At 44.6% G+C, this 20,161-nt stretch overlaps 1 protein-coding gene across 2 annotated transcripts; it reads left to right on the top strand.

Annotated features, from left to right (window-relative positions):
• Positions 1-1,477: 1,477 nt before the first annotated feature.
• Positions 1,478-20,161, top strand: RIC3 (RIC3 acetylcholine receptor chaperone). Of its 2 annotated transcripts, none has more exons than XM_039553105.1 (6): positions 1,478-1,632; positions 7,447-7,670; positions 8,230-8,308; positions 10,447-10,540; positions 15,802-15,947; positions 17,062-20,161. In XM_039553105.1, exons 1-6 carry the CDS (start codon positions 1,503-1,505, stop codon positions 17,547-17,549), a joined length of 1,161 nt encoding a protein of 386 aa, XP_039409039.1. In that variant the 5' UTR covers positions 1,478-1,502; the 3' UTR covers positions 17,550-20,161. The 2 variants fall into 2 exon arrangements, with proteins under 2 accessions (XP_039409039.1, XP_039409038.1); XM_039553104.1 differs by having other exon boundaries at positions 15,799-15,947.

Here is a 20,161-nt window from a genome sequence, read left to right as displayed (position 1 = left end):
GGCTGCTGTGTGCCTTAACCATATTCCTCCACACTCCCCTTCAAGCAGCGCTTTCCCAAACCAACACCATAGTGCCCGCTCTGGGCGTGGGTTGCCGAGAGCCTTTCTCGGCGCCTCTTATTGCCCCCGCTGGGTGTTTCCCGTCCTTACCTGCCTCTGGGACAATGCTGAGATGGTTTGCACATCCTCCCAGAGGACCCTTCGGAGGTGTTTTGGGATCGCCATCCCTACAGTCGAGACCCTTGTTCGACTTTCCTTTGCTGCCCACCCTGGGCGTCCTGCCACGTTTTACTCCCCGAAGTTGCACTCACCGCTGAGATTTGCCGAGGCCCTTCTCGACTTTGCCTCACTGCCCCCTCTGGGCATCCCTGTCCTTTCCTACGGACTCTCCACGGCCCGCCCCGGTCCGCCTCTCGTCTGTCTCCTGGACAGTCTCGGGTACCCAGTCAATCGCCCGGTGCCGGCCAGCGCCCAAGGGAGCTGCTCACCTAAACCGGGGTAAGGCGCCTCCGGCTCCTCTTGCCGCGGGCCGGACCCAGGCGGTCCCAGAAGGATCCCGGACCGAGCCCCCAGCTGTCAGGAAAATCCACAAACGCCAGAGGTTTATGTCCAAAAAGGAAACAGAGGAGTCCTTCAGCCTTATTCGAATAAGGGGAGAGAGTCCACTGGGCCCACGCCGCGGGGTTTTCTCTCTCCAGGTTTCACAGGGCACAGCCTCCTTCTATGCTGCACTCCCGGCCGCGTGCTGCCCTCTTCCTTGCCCCACGGGCTGGGGTACAGGGAAGGTACAGCCTTCCCGCCCGCCCCACCCCATATATCCCCCTGGAACCTACTGTTTTACCCCAAAGCGCCTTAGTTCAGGCTTGTGCAGACCCCTGTCTGTCCCAGGAGCCAAGCTGTGCGGGCTCTGCCACAAACCTGCTGCCCAGGGTCAGTAGAGACATTAAACCCCATTGCAAAGACGTTAACACCATACCTTCACCCATCACATTCTTTGTAAAGACATCAGCTTTCCTCTCAGGCGCTTGTGGATTTTCCTGACAGTAGGGACACCTTTCCCATACGCCAGGTTACTCAGAGCTCCATCCAACCTGGCCTTGAACATTTCCAGGGATGGGGCACCCACAACTTCCCTGGGCAGCCTGCTCCAGTACCTCACCCCCTCAGAGTGAAGAATTTTTTTCCTAATATCTAATCTAAGCCTACTCTCTTTCAGTTTGAAGCCATTCCCCCTCGTCCTGTTACTACACGTGAACAATCCCCCTCCATCTTTCTTGCAGGTTCCCTTCAGGCACTGGAAGGACAAGAAGGGAACCCTGTGTCCGCTTGGCCCTGTTCTGCCTGTCTGAGGTTCAGGGCTTTTCCTCGAGGCCCAGGCCCTGCAATCCCAACGCGTTTCCAAGGCGTTCCCCTCCGGCCCCCCGCGCTCCCCTCAGGCTCCCGCGCGGCGCCTGCGCGCGCCTGCGCACAGCCCGCGGGCGCGCGGCGGGCGCGACCCCGCCATGGCGGCCTGGACGTGCTGCCGGGTGGCCGCCGTGTCCTGCCTGGTGCTCTGCGTCTCCCTCCTCCTGCCGCGCACCTTCCTGCCCCGGGCCGGCGGCAGGCAGGAGCCCGGCGCTGCGCCGCCCGAGGGTAAGAGGCCGCTCCTCGCCACCGCCCCCCCTTGTCCCTCCCCGGCCCGGCACGGCGCGGTCCCGCTCGGGCAGCGTCTCGGGGTGAGGCCGGGGCGGGCGGGCTGTGGGGCTCCGTGAGGGGCCGGGGCCGCACGCAGGGAGCTCCGCCGCCCTGGTATGGAAACATAGCCTAGTTCCCCCTTCCCGCGTCACTCCCCCGCGCTCCTCCCTTAGCGACGTGTGGAGTGGCGGAGGATCCATCCGTGGTTACCGCTGTGATCTACTTTCTTTTTTTTTTTAAATAGTTTAAAATCTTCCAATGTTCATTTTATTTATGTGTGGGGTATTAAAGCTTCCGAAAAGTGACATGCTCATTCCGCTTATTTTGTTTGTTCTGTTTTTCTTGGCAACACATCCCTTCATTATTTTGTTATTTTCTGTACGGAATGCTTTTGTTGTTGCATATGAAATAAAAATTCATTTGAATCGCCTTCATTGTTCCGTTTCCTACGCCAGCGTTTTAAACTTTTGTTTTCATGCACCCGATTCTCATAATGTTGTGGGCACGTGATGGCTCATTTTAGGCTCATGTCCTGTCCGTGCAGCCTCCCAGCTGTGTCCTTCCTGCCTGCCCTCCCACTCTGCATGTCCTCTCTTAAGGAATGGGTTCATACAAGCATCTCCCATCCTTTTTATGCCCATTGCCTTTTACTGTAGGGCTTTTTTTCCCCCAAGGCACTTCACAAAAGTAGCTGGTATCATAACCCCAAGTCTTGGTAGAGAAGGAGTTTTGCCCAGGGCTGCCTGCACGCTAGAGGTGAGGCTGGTGGAAGCACAGAGAGCTTACAGGTTCTTCTGGATGTTGTCCCACAGGAACTCGTGTTCAGTGACTGTGTTTTGTGCATCCCTCCAACAGCCTGCTTCTCCCATGTCTGCACACTTCAGTGACATGGATTTCATTTAGTATTTCATTTCAGGGTTTTCTGAGGACGTTCAGGCTGAAGTCACTGCTAAAACGATGTTACGTTGAAGCCAAATATAGGATTTCCATGCCACAACAGCACTTTCATGGTTACCATGTGTATTTTTGGTCTTTAAGAACTTGAAAATACCTTGGTCAGCACTGTAGATCTACAGGTTTATAGTTCCATTGCAGAATGTCCTCACACTGAAAACCTGAAATGGAGCTGAGTTTTTGGCAGCACATCAAGAGCAGTTCTGTGAGGGCACCGTGCAGGGCCCCATAAAGGCCCAGCAGCCATCCGGGATGGGAGCAGATGTCGTGGGAGGCGGTACCTGGCTCCCCATTAGCTCTGCCCCTGCTCAGCTCCCAGCTGATCGCACAGTGGTACAGGATGATGGAATTTCACACACTTTTCCCACAGCAGTGCAGGCCTTGGCAGTTGTCAGTTAGTGTTGTGGTGCTCCTCTCTTTGGCTGCAGGTTGATCTGACAGAGAAACTAGCTTGAAAAAACCCAGCAACAAATTTGTGTCCCGATTATTTTCAGTGCCGTCTGGCTAATGAATGATGCTTGTACCTGTTGTAGCAGAGCTGGCCTTGAGCAGTGCTGTGATAGGGTGTCTAATCACAGCTGCAGTTAAATGCTTAAAATAGGGAGCATTTCTCTTTCCATGCTCAGTATTATAAATACTTTCCATCATTCTTGCAGAGATCACAGGACAGCACAGATCAGTGTGTGCCTGGTGCAGCACGAGCACCCAGCGCTGCTTCCCTGTTGGACTGCAGCACCTGTCTTTGGCTGAGGATGTAACAACTCTCCTCAGCTGATCAGTTCCAGATGAGAGTTTATAGTCCATATTTTTAGCTTGATAGCAAGGATTTCATTACACCTGCTCTGTAGACCAAAATTTATTTCACCTGAAGTTATTTATATATGAGCTGCTCAATTCATATCTCTGTCATAGTCATCCTCTTCGGTGCACTGATTACTGCAGTTACCTGACAGGAGTTTCAGGGGCTTGAGGTAATCATGTCATTCTTGAAGTTAATAAAGTGCTTATTGTAGTCTTGGGGGCAAAATGTCTCTGAATAAAACATGCTTGAAGTTTAGTACCATTTGTTAGAACTCAATGTTACCAGAAGGCTTTTTATCGAAACAGGCTTTAAGCATGGAAATGGCACTTTCTCTAATAAAGCCATTTTCAGATGTCTCTTTTAGGGAAATGGTGACCACAGAACTATAGAAGTTAATATTATCTTCCAGGCAGGAATGCTGTTCTTTTTCACAGTAATAATTTCAAGTATATGACAAAGCTTACTTAACGAACTTACTGTGTTTGTATCACATTCCTTGCTGACTTCATAGACAGGCATTAGAAGGTTTATCTTTTGTTAAAGAGGAACAAAAAGGGGACCTACTTGCTGTTTAAAAGGTACATTTTAAGTCTAGTGTTCATAAATACATGCCACTCATTTTGTAAAGCTGCTCTCTAAGCCGGCAGTTTCAGAAAAACCTTACAGCTCCATGGCAGTAGCAAGCTCTGCATTCTTGTGAACAATCAAGTTTCATCAGCTTTACAAAAAAAAATATATGACACTTCAGGTAACCCCTCTGCTCAGCTTCAATTTGTGCAATGCACACATCAGTTGCCTGCTGGTGTCTTGAAGAAAATGAAGATTTTTCCTCCAGACCCTTCACCATGCTCGTGGCCCTCCTTTGGGCACTCTCTAATAGCATAATGTCTTTTTTATATTGTGGTGCATAAAACTGAGCTGGTAGTGTTAGAAAAGGGATAAGTGCTTGGGCTTTCTGTGGGCAGACGTGTTGGAGAAATTAGGGGGTGGAGAATAGCAGTAAAATATAGTGTATATGGTAAATTACATAGTGGCTTGAAAGAGAATTTGGTTAAGTGTCAAGAAAACAGTTTCTGTACAGATTATTCTAAGCTGTTACACCAAACATGCAAGAAAACCCGGAAGGATATTTTGTCTAGACAACATAAAGTTGCACCATCATGGAGTCACTGTGTCTTGCTGTGTGTTGCTGCTTGCAGCTTCAGAACTTACAGGTAACTCGTCTAATTGGACAGAGAGAGGGAGGAAATAAATAGTTTATGAAAATGCACTGCTGAGAGGGGCTAAAGATTGATTCAAGTGTCCTGAGGTGAAGGCAGCAGTATGAGTGAGTCTTTATTGGCTTCCACCAGAGGGGGAGGTCCTGCAGAGCCTACTTAGCAAAAGCTTTCCTTAGAGGACACATCTCCTTTAAATAGCAAGTCCAGCACAGCAGGGGAGAAAAATAGGCAAAATTTCTGAGTTTTGGATCTCACAAAAATGAATTTCACTTCTGATTCCTATGATTATCTGAAAAAGTGGTGGTTTTATCAGGAAAATGTAAATAGCACCTAAACATCCAAAAATGTGGGACTCAGAGTAGTTTAAAGATAGGTTGGAGGACTGGAATTTACATTTCTGAGGCAGTAAGATAGTTCTGTATCCCACTGTCACATGTTTGTCTGTTCTTGGGGCTTTCTGTTTGGTTTATTATGCGTGCAGAGTAAGGGCCCTTCTGTGCTCATCAAGTGTCACTTGATTTTCTTGATGGAGAGTGTGTTATTGTCTCCATTTGAAAGTGGTTTGTTTCATCCTTGGAAATGTGGAATCTTGTTCGAGTCGAGTCACGGTGGCACCCAAATCGTTACGTTTTCCATTTATGTACTGTGCATTTAAGAGCTTTGTGTGTATGTTGCTTTCAAGCTGCCTGTGCCCTCCATTTCCTGTGTAATTTGCATGGGTTCTTCACAATAAAAAACTATGGAAGATAGTATTTGTTTATTAAGGAAATAATTATAGAAGTGTAATATCAACAGGGTAGGTTTAGAAATAGGAGCCCTGAAATTCGCCTTTAAAATTATTTTGGTAATGAAATGTCTAGTGTCTGTCCCCTTGGCCTGATTATATTTAATTGAATTGAATATTTTAAAGCACAATCGAGGCCTTGTGGATAATTTAGAAAACTATTCACCTTAAATGCAGTTTCACCTTTGTCAATTATTTGCTGCTCTCTTAATATCTCTTTTTTTTTCTTCAATAAATCATATTTGCATAAGATATTTTTCAAATGTTTACCTACCCTGCTGCTTCATCCCCACCTCAGTGATACTGCTCTCTGCACGACATCACACTCGTTTCCACAGTGACCTACTGCTACAGGGCATTGCTGCTAGAGCAGGGGGACTTTCTTGTAAATAAGATGCTTGCTTTCCATCACAGACTTTGAATAATTCACTAAAATTTAAGTGCATGATAACAGCTTCCTCGAAGTTAAGCTAATCTGGGAGTGGGTTTGGTCAGTGGTGCCATACCCTGGCTGTTAACACTAAAGAACTCACGGAATGTGTGCCATCATCTGCTAAGAAAAATGTGGTTTTAATAGTGGAACTTCATGAATTATTGATAGCACATCCTAATAAGTGTTTACTGCAGTTTTCTGTGCTCAGGAATTTAGCTGCCTATGATGGTGTTTCCTAGCAAGACCAAATGTTAATTCAGTGGTTCTCCTGTGTCTCATAAAAGTATTTGCAGCTGTGTACTCACAGAAGTAAAGTTAGTTCTTTTCAGTGCTGCTTCAAACCTGCTTTTCTTTTTCTTTCTGCAAGCACAGGCAGCACCATGTGTACCAGGGAGGGGGAGTTTTCCAGCTGGGATCAGGGAGTGAGCTGCAGGCCAGCCTGGCATCCACTGGCTCTGGTGCTTCCATCAGCGCCTCTTGCCACCAGATTCCCTGGCAGAGTAACTGAGTAATTCAGCTCAGCAGCAGTCGGTGGAAGGGAGTGCAGGTGCATGTCCAAGCTGGATATGGAGATGGAAAGCAGGATGTCAACTACACAAAGGAGTAAAATAGTGAATTTCACAGCAAAACTGTTGAATCGATGGCAGCAAGAAAATGGAATCGTGCATGAGCTTACATTTATTGAGGTTCTTGCACCTTTCAGTTGCATGAAATCATCTGCAGCACTGTTTCAGGCTCTCTGCAGTCTTTCTCTAGCATCTGTACATCCATTTATGCTTGCTCTCCTTTCTTGTGTTAAATTAGCTCTGCCTAGAAAGGTTAGAAACCTCTAATTTTTTTTCCCTATAATATGCCAAAGATAATATGTCCTGGGCTATATTCAATCTCCTTTCTTACATTACTTTACCTTAGACATTTTAAGGAGAACAGCTTGAGGTAACACCACTTTTCTTAATCTTTCATTACTGGCTTGGTAAAATCAGATAAAATACTATTTCTTATGGCAATAGCCAAAAGTCTCTGCTGGGCAAACACTGCAGTCGTGTGTCAGGGTGTTAAGTGGATAATGATTTAGACATAAATACATTTACACATTAATATGCCTTTGGGCAATATTGAAAGATCAGGCTCACAGTGGAAAAATGATATGTTTTAGGGGGGCTTTGAGGAGAGAAACAAGCAGGAATTTGGCATTTCATCCTGCTGGAGATGCTGATCCATCAGCTATTTGGACAAGAATATGCCTGTTAAAGTCCATGTTTTGTTAATTGCCCTGCCAGCTCTTCCTCTGCTTAAAATCAAGAGATTTTAATTGTGTGATTCTACTCTTAATGGTGTAGGAATAAAATTGCTAGGAGTAAATGGCTTTAAGTAAAACCTGACTCTCAGCACTGCACATCACAAGAGACTGAGGACTGAGTTTACAGATTTAGTCCAACAAGTTACTTATTCAGCAGTGGTGGTGAATTTACAAGCAGAGAAAAGAGGTCACTTGCACCTGCTGCAGGTTTATGCTACGTTTAAAAGGGTGGAAAGTACCTGGAGGGAAATGATCATTGTGGGGTTTTTTTTTTTTCAGGGAAGCTTGGTCGCTTTCCTCCGAGGATGCATTCCCACGCCATTCCCGACAGCCGAGCTGTTCCTCATTTTCCACGGTCTCACCTTACTGAAGCAGTTGCCAAAGCCAAGGCAGGTGGAGGTGGTAGTGGAAGCACTGGTGGAACTGGGAGAGGTCTTGTGGGACAGATTATCCCTATATATGGATTTGGCATCTTCTTATATATCCTGTACATTTTATTTAAGGTAAGACCAACACAAAGTGAAAAGTCACTTTGGGAAAAAAAAATGATGCTCTCATTTCAGTACCTTGTTCCATTTCAGCTCTGCTCAAAAAAATGCTTATGCTGGACCTTGCCTGGTGGTCAAAAGATTGGCATATCCTGTGAGTTTTGCTGTTGCAAAGACTGTAGCTAAGAATGCAGAGAAGGATTTCTCTGATCCTGCATTGGCCTCTGACCTCTTACAGTTTTTTAAAGGATTTTTTTTCCCTGGGAAAATGTGCATATCTAGAGCAATGTTAGATTGATTTTGGACATAAGCATGGTATTCTTTTCCCTGTTTTAAGTGGCTACATATTATATGTGCTGTATATGTCACATGTTGTCATTTGTTCCAAGAGTCTTACAGGAGTTTTCAGCTGGCAAAATCTCCCGGCATCTGTCATGGTTTTGCAGCTGGGTGTGCTTTTCTGGGGCTGCCTTCTGGCATACTTCAGTTTTCTGTATTTTTTTCCATTGCCTCTGGGGCTTACCTATTACTGTTGTTGTAACTCATAGAAGGGCCATGTTTTCTTCCTCATCAGCTGGCTTCCAAGGGAAGAACCACTCCTGCAGAGCGGAAATGCCCTACTGCTACACCTGGGAACATGAAGAGGAAAATCAGTGAGTGTGACTCTGAGTTGTATCTGTGCACCTGTTGACACTGTAAGGGGCCAACAGGGTTCTTCAAGTTCTGGGTGCACTGTAAAAAAACTGATGTTCTCTCCCCCAAAAAAACCCCAAAAACCCCGCATGATCTTCTGTGTTGGAATGAGCAAGAGTTAAAAAGACTACTGCTGTCACTTTCTCATCTCATTCAGCCAGTGAGGCTGTGATAGCAGCCTGATCCCAAGTCCCTCTGGAAGGAATGGCTATTCATGAGGTTTGCTGAATTAACTGCACAGATTTGCTGAAAAGCTGTGTCGCTGATGATTAAAAATGGATAATAGGATGTCCAGCTGTAATTATTCTATAATCCCTAATAGTCTAGTAAGAGCATAGAAAGATACCATAAAAGCTAGTTTCAGTTTTTTTAATTGGTGAATTCTTAGCCATCATCAGGCGCTTCCCTAATTTGTCCTTTTCTTTGTTCTGCAATGCACAGTTCTCATGCATGCAATAAAGAGAGCAAATAATATTCTGAAATGTTAATTTGATTTTACCTAAACATTGGTGAGATAGATTCAAGTATTTATAGGCAGTTATTAGATAAATTAATAAGCTTATTACTGAGGATTGGAAGAGTAGTTACCATTACAGCGTTTAAATGTGTTGTGTTTAGCTGGCTAAACTGTAATAGGAAAGAAAAGTACTTAGGGCTTTATAGAAAGCGGTAGCAGGAAGGTAATTCTCTTAACATAGCTGCAATTATCTTGACATTAATGCACGTATTAGGAATACCTAATGTACTTAGTGCTGTAGATTGTGTCTCCAGTGCACTTGTACTGCATTGTGCCTGGCAATTTTGGGCAATATATTAGCAATGGTAATTGTATTTTTTTCTCTGATGCTTGGTAAGAGAAAGTAACTTTGCAGTAAGTTAATTTTGCCATCATTATATCCCAAAGAACTAACGGTGAAAATTATTGTGCCTTTTTCTAGAGCTCCTAATTTATATTCCTAAAGCATTCATGGCAAGCTGTAGCAGAGCAGGGCACAGGTCACTGCATTAGGAGCCTGGAGATTGAGTCGCCACTTACATAGTGACCTGGAGGAAGTAACTTCCTTTCTCTTTGCCAGTTTCCCTTCCTCTTCCTTTAAAGTCTCAGACATGCAAAATAATGACATCAGTGTTGCATTAAGTAATGACGAGCTGTGGAGAATAGAGATCTTTCTAAAAACAGGATGTTTGTGGATGGATTTCTCCATTCCTACTGCGGTGAAGTTCCATTGTGCCTTTGTGCTACTCAAATGGGTGTGCCTGAAGCAGCTGAATATTTCATTCACCCAGGCTGGTTTCATTTTGTCCTGCAGTGGGGAGCAATGGAGTCTCAGCTGCAGGATTTTGAGCACGAGCTACAGAAGCCCAACAAGGAGTTCAAGCATTTTTTTTGGCGTCCGTGCTGCTGCATCTTGACTGTCAATGCTTTCAAAAAGCCAGTTTGGGTGTTCCTGCATTGTGTCTGCTATTGTACTGTGGCCACAATAGTCTGGCCACATTTTCAAAGAAAGGTGCAAGCACAGCTTTGCTCCCCAGACGGACACCATGGGCTCACTGTTAATCATCCCAGCGAGCCTGGCACACCTGGGCAGGGCTGGATTCAAGCCATCAAGCCCATGAACTTCATTCTCTTTGAGAAAGAAGTGGCTTCTCAAACCTTGGACTCATTGGAAAATGTTCAAATGACCTTTTGTTTCTGCTTCCAATGTCTTAAGAGGGAAATTCCATGTGAACTAATTCTGCAGGAGACAGGAAAAAACCAACCAACCAACCAAACACACAAAAACCCCCATGGTATTTTCTTTTCTTAAACTGTAATCTCCAGGGCATTTCCAGTGGCCCACTCACTCTGCTTATTGGGAGATAGCTTGGGAACATTTGAAAGAAGGTTCTTTCTGTGTGTCCTATCACCATTGCTAATATTCTTCACCTTCTTAGGCCAGGAAAAGTAGGTAGAACTCCCTCAGCTGAATGTTTTCGTTTCCTCACAGCCAGTTTGGTTTGGTACAGCATTTGCTACCTGTGATAATGGGACAGGGATACATTTTCAAAGCTCCTACTGACAGATCTTGGGATTTTTTTTTGTTTGTTTGTTTTACAGCTGACTATGAACTCACTCAGCTCCAGGAAAGACTGAGAGAGACAGAAGAAGCTATGGAAAAATTAATCAACAGAGTAGGACCTATGTATGACAGGTGTGTTTCAAATTACAGCATTTTAAGAAGAGATTCTACTCTGATTAGAAATTAACCTTTCTTGCATTCTCTGTATTAAAATAGCATTTTTGTTGCTACTTCAAATTACAGAAGTTTGATTTTACACATCACAATTCTTGTTCTGCAGTTTTTCTCTTTTCAGCATCTATATATAAAATAAATAATTTTTTCTAACTTCATTTTCCTTGAGCAGAAAAGCAACTATCCCTATTTCCCCCCTTTGTACAGAGTGTTATTTGGAAGAAAATGACAGGTATGTGTAAACAGAAGATAAACCATCTACATTTAAAGTACATAAAACAACCTGTTTTATGCGACCAAAGTAATATCTTGAATAATTCTTTTCCAGTTCTATGGAATATTTTCCTAAATTGAAATTCTGTTATAATCTATGTCAATTCCTGTTAGAATAACCATAAAATATTTCTTTAAGGCAGAATTGCATGATAATCTGATTACATAACTTAGTTCCACCCTGTGAGCAGTAAATTCATGCATTTGCTTCTAAGTATAAAAGACAAAGGGTTGCAAAATTGGCATTCAAAATTTTATTATGTTTATGAATGTTTCCTACAAATCTGGTATCACCAGTCTACGTTACAAAGAAGCACTGGGAACACGTCTATGTTTTGCATAAGGAGTAAAAAGAACAGATCAATAGGACACTGCACAACTGCAGTGTTTGAAAACTGAAATACCATAAATATGAAGGTGAGGTTTGCAAAAAACAAGAGCTGCTGTGGTTGTAAATCATGTTAACTTTGTCTGGATCAGCCAAGTCCTGTTTCAACCCACCCTGTAGGAATTCTGTGCTGAATGTGCACATTTTGTTCATTTATGCCTCAAAGCACTTCTCTTTGAGTGTAGTTTTGCCCACTTTGTGCTGTGCCCTGTATTGTCTTGGGCAGACGAGGTGCCCAGCTTGCCCATGTTCAGCCAGGTTCCAGGGGGAGAGCCCTAAACTGCCCTGGTTTTGTTAATGGAACAGAAGGATCCTGCTTTGACTACTGCTCATCTCTGATCTGGAGAGCTGACACAATGCCCTACACGTACCTCTAAGCTGACAGAAATAGGCTTATGAGCTGCCTAGATATTGTGCTGACTCTCAGGATGGGATTTTTTTTTTACGGAGAAAATCGGTTTAGGGTCTCATCCAGTATTTGTTCCACTCTGTGTTATTGGCCCAAAGCCTCTATTTAGTAGAACTTCCCTTCTTTGTTCAACCAGACTATTTATATAGATGGGTCTAAAGGTCTCAGGGGAAATGAGAGTCTGAATCCAATGAAGAATTTTGTATGTTGCCTCTTTGAAGAGGAGGGGAAAAGCACCTCTTGATAGAGCAAATAGCTGTTTTCAAACACTTTGAAGCTTTCTTAATCTACTCATTAATTTCACTAATACTGGATAAATCTATTAAAATAAAACCTGTGGTTAGGAAGTGTAGTTAGACCAGAGTACTGAGCTAGGCTTATTCCATCTGGATATTGATAGATTTAAATAAAAAGGAAGGAGTAAGAGAGTAAAAATGACCTGAGCTTCATTTATTGATACGCAGTTAAACAGAAACCCTTACACAGAAAAGTCAGAGACAGAAATCACTGGTATCAAGTCTAAAATGATGCTGGAAGACCCCAAGTGACACCATGGCCCCTTACACCAGGTATGGCAAAGCAACAGCCAGCTGGACAAGTGGAGCTTTAGTGACCAAAGGTCATATTCTGCACTGTCACAAAACCTGATGTGGCACCATAACACACAGTGCTTGTCAGAGTGCTGAGGGCTGGGCTCGTGCCTCAGTGTCCTCTCACTGTACCTCAGGAGCATTCTCCCAGCTGAACTGCTCCCGAATTCATCCTGGATTTCTCCTGCAGCAGATTCTTAGAATCCAAAGACATTCTAGTCTTGGAAATTTTCTTCAAAAAAATTGCTTTTGAAATCTGGATGAATTTGAAAGGATTGTTTATTCTCAGAGAATGCTATACCACAGAAAGCAGTCCTGTTTCAAAGGAATAATACAACTGTGCTGTGTGATTTTATTCTGCTTTCTTTTGTAGCAAGCATACATGTTGTTTTCTTGCTATGACTTATCCTGCTCCATTTCTTTGCCTTTCAAATTCATTTGAGTGAAGTGAGGCTGGAAGACCTCTCAATACTATGAGCTGGTTTTCTCAGATGGGATAGCCACTGTTACCCAGCCCTGTGTTATAGAAAGTAGCAGCCAGAAACTTGGATTTGCTTTTTGTTTTAAAGGAGGCTTGAAGACCAACCTCCAAACCAGCTGAGGAGGCCTCCTTCCAAACTAGCACACCAGCTGGAATTGCTACACCTTTAAGTAGACAAACACCCTTCCAGAAATGCAAAACTATCAAAAAGTACAAGTACAGATACTTCTAATAAGGCCTAGCATGTTGCAGGAAGAGGCAAGGTAAAGAAAGCAACAGGAAGAAAGAACTGCCTGGCCAGATCCTCAAAAACGTAACCAAAATTTTCTATTCCTGGTATTTAGGTAAGAAGTAGAAATAATGCAGCTCACTTACCTGTTTTTAAAGTCCTGTTTACCGCGCTGTCAACTGGAAAAACTTTCCTTTTTATCATAAGCTGAGCAAAGGTGATACGGAAGAGTGAGAGGCTCCATAAGGTGCCAGTTTTTGGGATGTAGCTGCATATTAATAGTAATTATTTTAAGATCATGAAACTAAAAAAATACCAGTTAACATGTCTGAGGTGCCATTTTAGATTATTTTCCCTGCAGTCATGATGGCTCTTTAGAAAATGTTCTAATCTCAGGGTAAGAATAAGAAACCTTTACTTTACCTGTTAGTGAGCACTTCGGGACTCTACAAAGTGTAAGTGTGGCCATTATGAAAAGTAATAGTTGTGTTGGAGCTACAAATACAGAGAGCAAAAATAATGACCTTTTCTTACGCTGTAAACCTTCTGCATCTGTTATCCTCTTAGTATTCCTAAGCGCATGATATCCTGGTAAATCTCCCTCGTGCAGGCAGCCAGATTTCTTATACACTGCCAGCATCCTACAGTAAGTCATCCCAGAGGCCTTAAATGAAGTCACAATAAAACATGGCCTTTAGTTTCTCCCTCTCTGCACGGAAATTTGCCTTTTAAGGGAGGTATTTGGGGGAGGGCTCTGAAATGCAGAGGCCCTGTGTTGCAATAAGACCGTAGTGTTTTCTAATGAGGGTATCCCACATGTTAGGCATTTTCCTGTATGAAATGCCACAGTGATGCAGCTGATTAATTGATCCTGTTATCTGAGCTGGCTTATCTGCCCAATGTGCTAAAGAGATAGGCCTCTCTGTCTTCATCCAAGTGATATATATTCAAATTGGGTACAGTTTTGTCTGTAAAAGGAGGATTAGTTTGGCAATGCTGTCGCAGCTTTGGTCAAAGGCTGATGAAACCATTCCTTTTTGTGGGCCTCTTAATTCACATCTCAGATTCCACATCTGCATAAGCCAGGCTTTTGGGAAGATGCTGCCTCACACATTCAGTTGTTTGTGGAAGAGATTGCCACCACAACTTGGGGGCACTCAGTGCAACCTACATGTAGTGTTGAGATACCAACTTTTCAAACTGTGGGGCAAAGTGCTCCTTGGTGGAAATGCAGAGAAGTGATGTTTTGCCTTGTGATCTCAGTGAAACAGTTTAATCTGGGTAGGTGCTAATGAAACCAGCTCCTGAGCTAAGTTCAGTTACACACACACACCTGTGTTTGCAGCTGTGCACAAAATCCAGCCCAGGATCAGCACTTCTACCACCATCACACCAACCAGCAGTAAGAAGCTAATCTTGGCTTTAACCCAGGGTGACTTTGCTGCCCTTGGTGGAGTAGCCATCGTGTCACTATCGTTCCCATATAGGCAGAGTGGCACCAGAGTACCTACCTCTTGGAGTGCTGCTCCAGTCCCAGCAGTTGGTAAGAGGAAAACCTGAAGATGGACATGGCAAGCTTATTAGAATTCAGATGACTAGAATGAGGTTCACATAGATACTGACCACCTGGAGCCAAAATGTTTCTTCATCCCTATGATTCACTGAGCAGCCTACTCAGTGAATCTGCTCTTGGAGATTATCTATCTGCTTTCCAGACCAGAGACCACCAGAGACCATCTGTCTGACCTCACATACCACCTACAGTTCAGCATTCTGTGCATGCCAGGGCCACCCTTTCCAAGTAACTGGGGGCAACAGATCCTACCTGAAACCCAGATGCAAAAGGGCGCCGGAGGAGTGGCTTGAACTGGCATTACTGCTCAAGAACAACTTAAACCTCAAGACACCATGATTCTAAACTCAGGGTGAAACAAGCACCATTGGTCAGAACCATTTTCACCCCTGGTGGCCAACAGTGTCTTTCTTATTCTGACTTACTGAGTTAGCAGACCGCAGAGCACCCCCCTCCAAACACTACTGTTTTGTCCCTAAGATTTTTAGGAGTCTTTTTTCTTTTCAGAGAAAATAACATGTAATGACAACACGATCTTATCTATTGGAAGCATTTTTGTTACAGCAACAATTGTATTACCTAAGCAGTAATAATTACTAGATTCAGCAGTGTAGAACCAGTCAAGAGTTTGCTTGGAATCTGATAAAAATCTCAGTCCTCTCCCTGTAATTCTAAAGGGCAAGTTACAGTTAAATGTAACACCTTCTTTGCATTTTTAAATCTTCCTTCCTATTTTTCCCCGCCACCTCCCCACCAGGCTGCATTGTTGACTGTCTGTAATGACAGGATGATCTGTCCAACTTGCAGATTTAGTGGTCATAATGAGGGATCGTCAGAGTCTTGAGGCTAATGACTGTGAGAAATTTTGATCAGCCCCACAAGCTAGACATGTAGCACAGATTCAGAATTTCACTTCCTTATAATACTTCACACCAGGCACTGCACTCTAATTCTTACCTAACACACTTTTATAGGCAAGAAATTTCTGTAGTGCTATTTGTACCATAACTCTTTCGTGTGTGTCACTTTCATCTTGCTCTCACATTGGCTTTACCTGCCTTCCTTTAGCTATTTAAATTCGCAGGCTTTTTGGATGAAGGGATAAATTATACCCAGGTGAAGTGCAGAGCACAAGCAGATGTTGAGGATGGGTCACACTCCTCAATAGGTTTCTACGGACTGTGCTGCTGGCACAGACCAAACAGTTGGGTTCAAACTTTTTTCATAGCTTGTAGTAACAGTGGACTAAATTCTGGTGTCTAATATTTTTTAGCAGGACCCAAAATGTTACAACAGACCAGGAAAAAATGTTACTTCAGCAACTCAGAGAAATTACTAGAGTTATGAAAGAAGGAAAACTCATCGATGACATCTCTCCTGAGAAGGAAGCTGAGGAAGCTCCTTACATGGCAGATTGGGAAGGTAAGTGAGAGCCTTTGTTATTACCCTTACAAGAGAAATTGATTAAGGATTCCTCACAGTCCCAGATCCTTTGAAAGCATTGGTTAACTTTATCCTTCCTTTCCAGAAGCCAATGTTCAAAACTTTGCAAGAGGTTGCTTGGCTTTTTTTTTTCCCCCCAACCATAATGGAAAAAAATAGATTTTGAGGTATCTGGCATTTCTTTCAGTGTAAACACTGCACTGTCTGCTGCCCAAAGTGCCATATGAATATTCACATATGCTCCATGTGCTGCTGGGGCTTGGCAGCTCTAGATTTGTATCTGTCCCTGTCTTTGCTGGGCTGGATTTCTTGACAATCATAAAAGCCCTGGCAATCAGAATCAGTATGCTTTAGATAAGTTACAGTTTTCATTTTTGATTAGCCATTCTTGGTTTGCTCCAGTGTTGTAAAAGTCAACTCTGGGAAGTCTGTCTTATAAAAATTTTCTGTTTTAATGTCCTTTCCATTCTGTGGTGTTTACCTGCTACATAAATGTGTTTTCAAGATATCTTGAGCTGCTCGCTGTCATAATTTTAAATGCAGACTTAATTTCTTGCTTTTTAAAAAGGTTTCAAAAATGATCCAAAATATAAAGCATAAACAGTGGCCCTGAACTCTGTTCATAAAGTCAAGTTTATGATGTTATTTCTAAAATGAAATGCACAAAGTCAGTGATGTATCTGACTTTTCAACTAAGTAATGCTGTTTATAGCAAGTGTTCAAACCATGCATCAGACAATCTGTAGGCAAAAAAAAAACCCAAAGGATTCATTTAAAGATCTAAGACACACCATTTTTACCTGTTGTTAGCCCCCACAGCTTCCAGGAAAGCTCAGCTTTCACTCCTGAAAGTCAGGGTTGATATCCTGGCTCCCTAAAAATAAGTGAATTTTTTTCATCATCTCCCAAGAAGACATGCTTTGCACATTCTTGCCATGGATTCAATACCGTGATGTGCACATGGCAGTAAAGAGCTGACACGTGCACTGGCAGTAGAAAAACCAACTGTCCTGGCCAACTTTGCATCCCCCACTGAAGTCAGGACTATTAAATGCTGGTAATACTCCAAGCTGCATATCCCTTTATTCCTAAGGTTATCCAGAAGAGACCTATCCTGTCTACGACAATTCTGATTGCTTCAAGCGCAAGCAGGACACAATCCTTGTAGATTACCCTGACCTGAGCCAGCCCTCTCCAGAAGAGCTGGCAGAAAGAATGGAGGGCATGGAAGACGAGGAGTATCCTTATGATGAAACCCTGCTAAGTGATCTCACCATGGGAATGGGTGGTCAGGATTTAATGCAGACAAAGGATGAGGTAACTCTCATCAGTGAGAAGAAGAGTGACCTTCCTTGCAGCCAGAGCGCCGAGGAGTGCTGCTGTTGCTGTGATGATGATCCTGCTGTCGTAGCAGAGAATGCTGGATTCCACTCGGAGAGCTGCAGTGAAGTAGAAGAGACAAGCCAAGAGGACCTGTCTGTGGAGTCAGAAAATGAAAATGCAGCACTGGAAAAGCAAAAAGTCAGTGAGTCAGAGGAGACAGGCACACTGAGAAAGCGCAACACCAAAGTACTGGATTGATAGGGACAACAGTGGATGCTATCCAGCTGGTAAAGGTAGAGGTCATAAACTGTCATCCATGTGGTTTTTGTTCCCAGTGAAGACTTCTCTGTGTTCATCTCCTTGTACCTATTGCATTCTCGTGGTACCAGTCACATCACCTGCCTGAACTGGAAGCCCGTGCCCTCTTTCATGCACTCATCATGGGTTACCATGATGTTGCCAACAGTGCTTTGTCCTTGATTTTTGAAACCTTTTATTTTGGAGCAGATATTTGTGACTCGTTCCTTTTCCATTCTGAAGGAGCTGTCCTTGGTTTTGCCCTTTGTCATCCCAGAGTTAGCCAAATGTCTCTTCTGACTTTTTCAAAAACATCTGCGTGCTATCAGTTAGGAGAGTTAATCAAATCCTTATATATGCATGAGTTTACTGGGATGCTGAAGGACAAAATATGCCTTCTTTCTCTTAGCTGAATGTTAACTGGTCGGCAGAGCAGGTCATAGTCACACACGTGACTCTCTCAACTCTGTCATTGCTCTCTACACTTGAGAAACTGCTGTCACTACAATCCACAAAGCTCCTATGCTACCCCACAGCCCCTTTCCCAGCTATTCCGTGTTGTTGGAGTGGTAGTCTAATCCATGTTGTGTTACTTGTGTGAGCAAGACTGAAGCTCTGTGAGTTGTGCTTTAACTTTGCCTTAGCTGTGGTGAAATTCCCAGATGACTGCAGGAAGTGGACCACAACATGTGAGAGCACTAAAAATATCCCTAGAGACTAAAACCAAAAAACTGGTGTTAAGGTTTTTCTGTAAAGGAGAGAACAGCGTGAGGGGGACGCTCAGACTGAAGGTAGCAGGTAGGCTTTTCCTTCTTCCTGGAAACCTGCAGGCTTTTTATGCTCCTGGAATGTTGTTGGCACCATCTTGTTGAGGCAACCCCAGGTATGGGATGAGGAGGGTGCTGGAGCCAAGGGCTCCTGAGAGGAGGTGGTCGGCGGTCCCTGTGCCCAAGGGACAGCCTTCCTTGTACAAGCAGCATGGCAGGCAGGATGGGCCCCAGGAAAGGGGCCCTCAGCCCCCATGACCCTCCTCCTTGTCCTGTATCTGGGCATTTCTCAGGCCACAGGCCCACATAACCCCATGTATTGGGCCACACTCCATGGCCCAGCCACACTGGCTGTTTGTGATGTCACCAGTCCCTGAGTGCCCCAGCACTACAGAAGCAGGGCCCTCTGCAGCTGCTCCCCTCCCCACCCAGCTCCTAGGCCCTTGATGAATGTCTGGAAGGAAGAACAGCCGGAGCAGTGAGGCGGGTGGCAGCCCACCTTTGTAAGGGACGGCAGCTGGGCCCCTTCCAGTGATGGCCGAAGAGGAAGGCATGTGCCAGGAGGAGGCTGAGGAGACAGTGGAAGAGGAGGAACACAACCACCCCTCTGCCATGAGTGGCACCACCTTCAGTTCCCTGGTCATGGCCATGCAGAGCTTGGCTCTGTGCCCACCAGGGAACGCTGTGCAGCCCAGGGACATCAGCCTGCCAGGGAGCAGCCAGAGCAGTGAGCTGGCTGGCCGCCCACCCTTTCCTGGGACAGCACAGAGACACATCCGGCAGTGGCCAAACAGGGAGTCGCTTTCCCTGGGCCTGAGAAATGGCAATCGACAGTGCAGGAGGAGGAGGAGGAGGAGGAGGGGGAGGACGAGAAGGAGGAGGAGGAGCATCAGCCCTTGCACCATGAGAGCCATTGCCAACATGGAAGGGACAACATCCCGCGCTTGCCTCCAGGAATTCTGGTGGCTCAAAATCCGCGCCTGCATGACTGAAAAATAAGCAACAAGACAAGGATGAAAACGCCGTCATCCTCCTTATTCGGTACTTTGGCGACAGCATCTGTGCTCCCGTGACCCCTTAAGTAGGAGCATGTTTTAGAAACTTTAGAAACTTTCCTTTTTAGAAGCTTTCATGCCCACATCCTGCTTTGCTGGTGCCACCTTACATGCTGGGGTTTTTTAGGCTGTAACATCAACAATTTGAGACTAGGTTTTTTTAAACAGTAAAATGATCATAATGAAGGCATGGAGCCCTAGGAATTTCTTCTTTGCAAATGTGCTAGGTAATATCAATGGAGTCCCAGCCTCCACATGGGGCCTGTCCTGCTGGCTCACCTGCTCCATCTCCCAGCATCAACAATTGTTTTGTTGATTGCCATGCATGATACGAGCCCTTCCTTCCTATCTCCTACCCCCACCCTTCCTGGATCTCCTCTGCTCTGAGCCAGAGGGAAAGGACATGAACTGACTTGGCTTCCACCAGGCTGCTGTACTGAGGCGACAGGAGTTGTCCCCAAGAGGGCCACTGAGGTTCCTGGGGTCTGGAGGTGGGGTTATTTCAGTCTGAGGACAACAACATTCCCTGATGGAGAGTGAAGCCAGCCTTGCATGACGAGTATTAGCAGACCAAGGCAAGAATGTAGACAGCTGTGTCCTTGGAGAAGCAGCAGATGCCAGTTCAGCCAGGAAGAAGTGCTGGCCTTCACATGGAGGTCCCTTCTAGCTGCTTCATAAGAAATTCCTTTCAATGTTGGGAAATAAATTTTAAAAAAACAAACCAATAAACCAAAAAAAATAACAACAAAAA

This window comes from Corvus cornix, chromosome 5, assembly GCF_000738735.6.
Source record: "Corvus cornix cornix isolate S_Up_H32 chromosome 5, ASM73873v5, whole genome shotgun sequence".
NCBI lineage: Eukaryota > Metazoa > Chordata > Aves > Passeriformes > Corvidae > Corvus > Corvus cornix.
The sequence above is the reverse complement of the archived record's forward strand: the minus strand, read 5'-3'. Positions and strand labels throughout refer to the sequence as shown.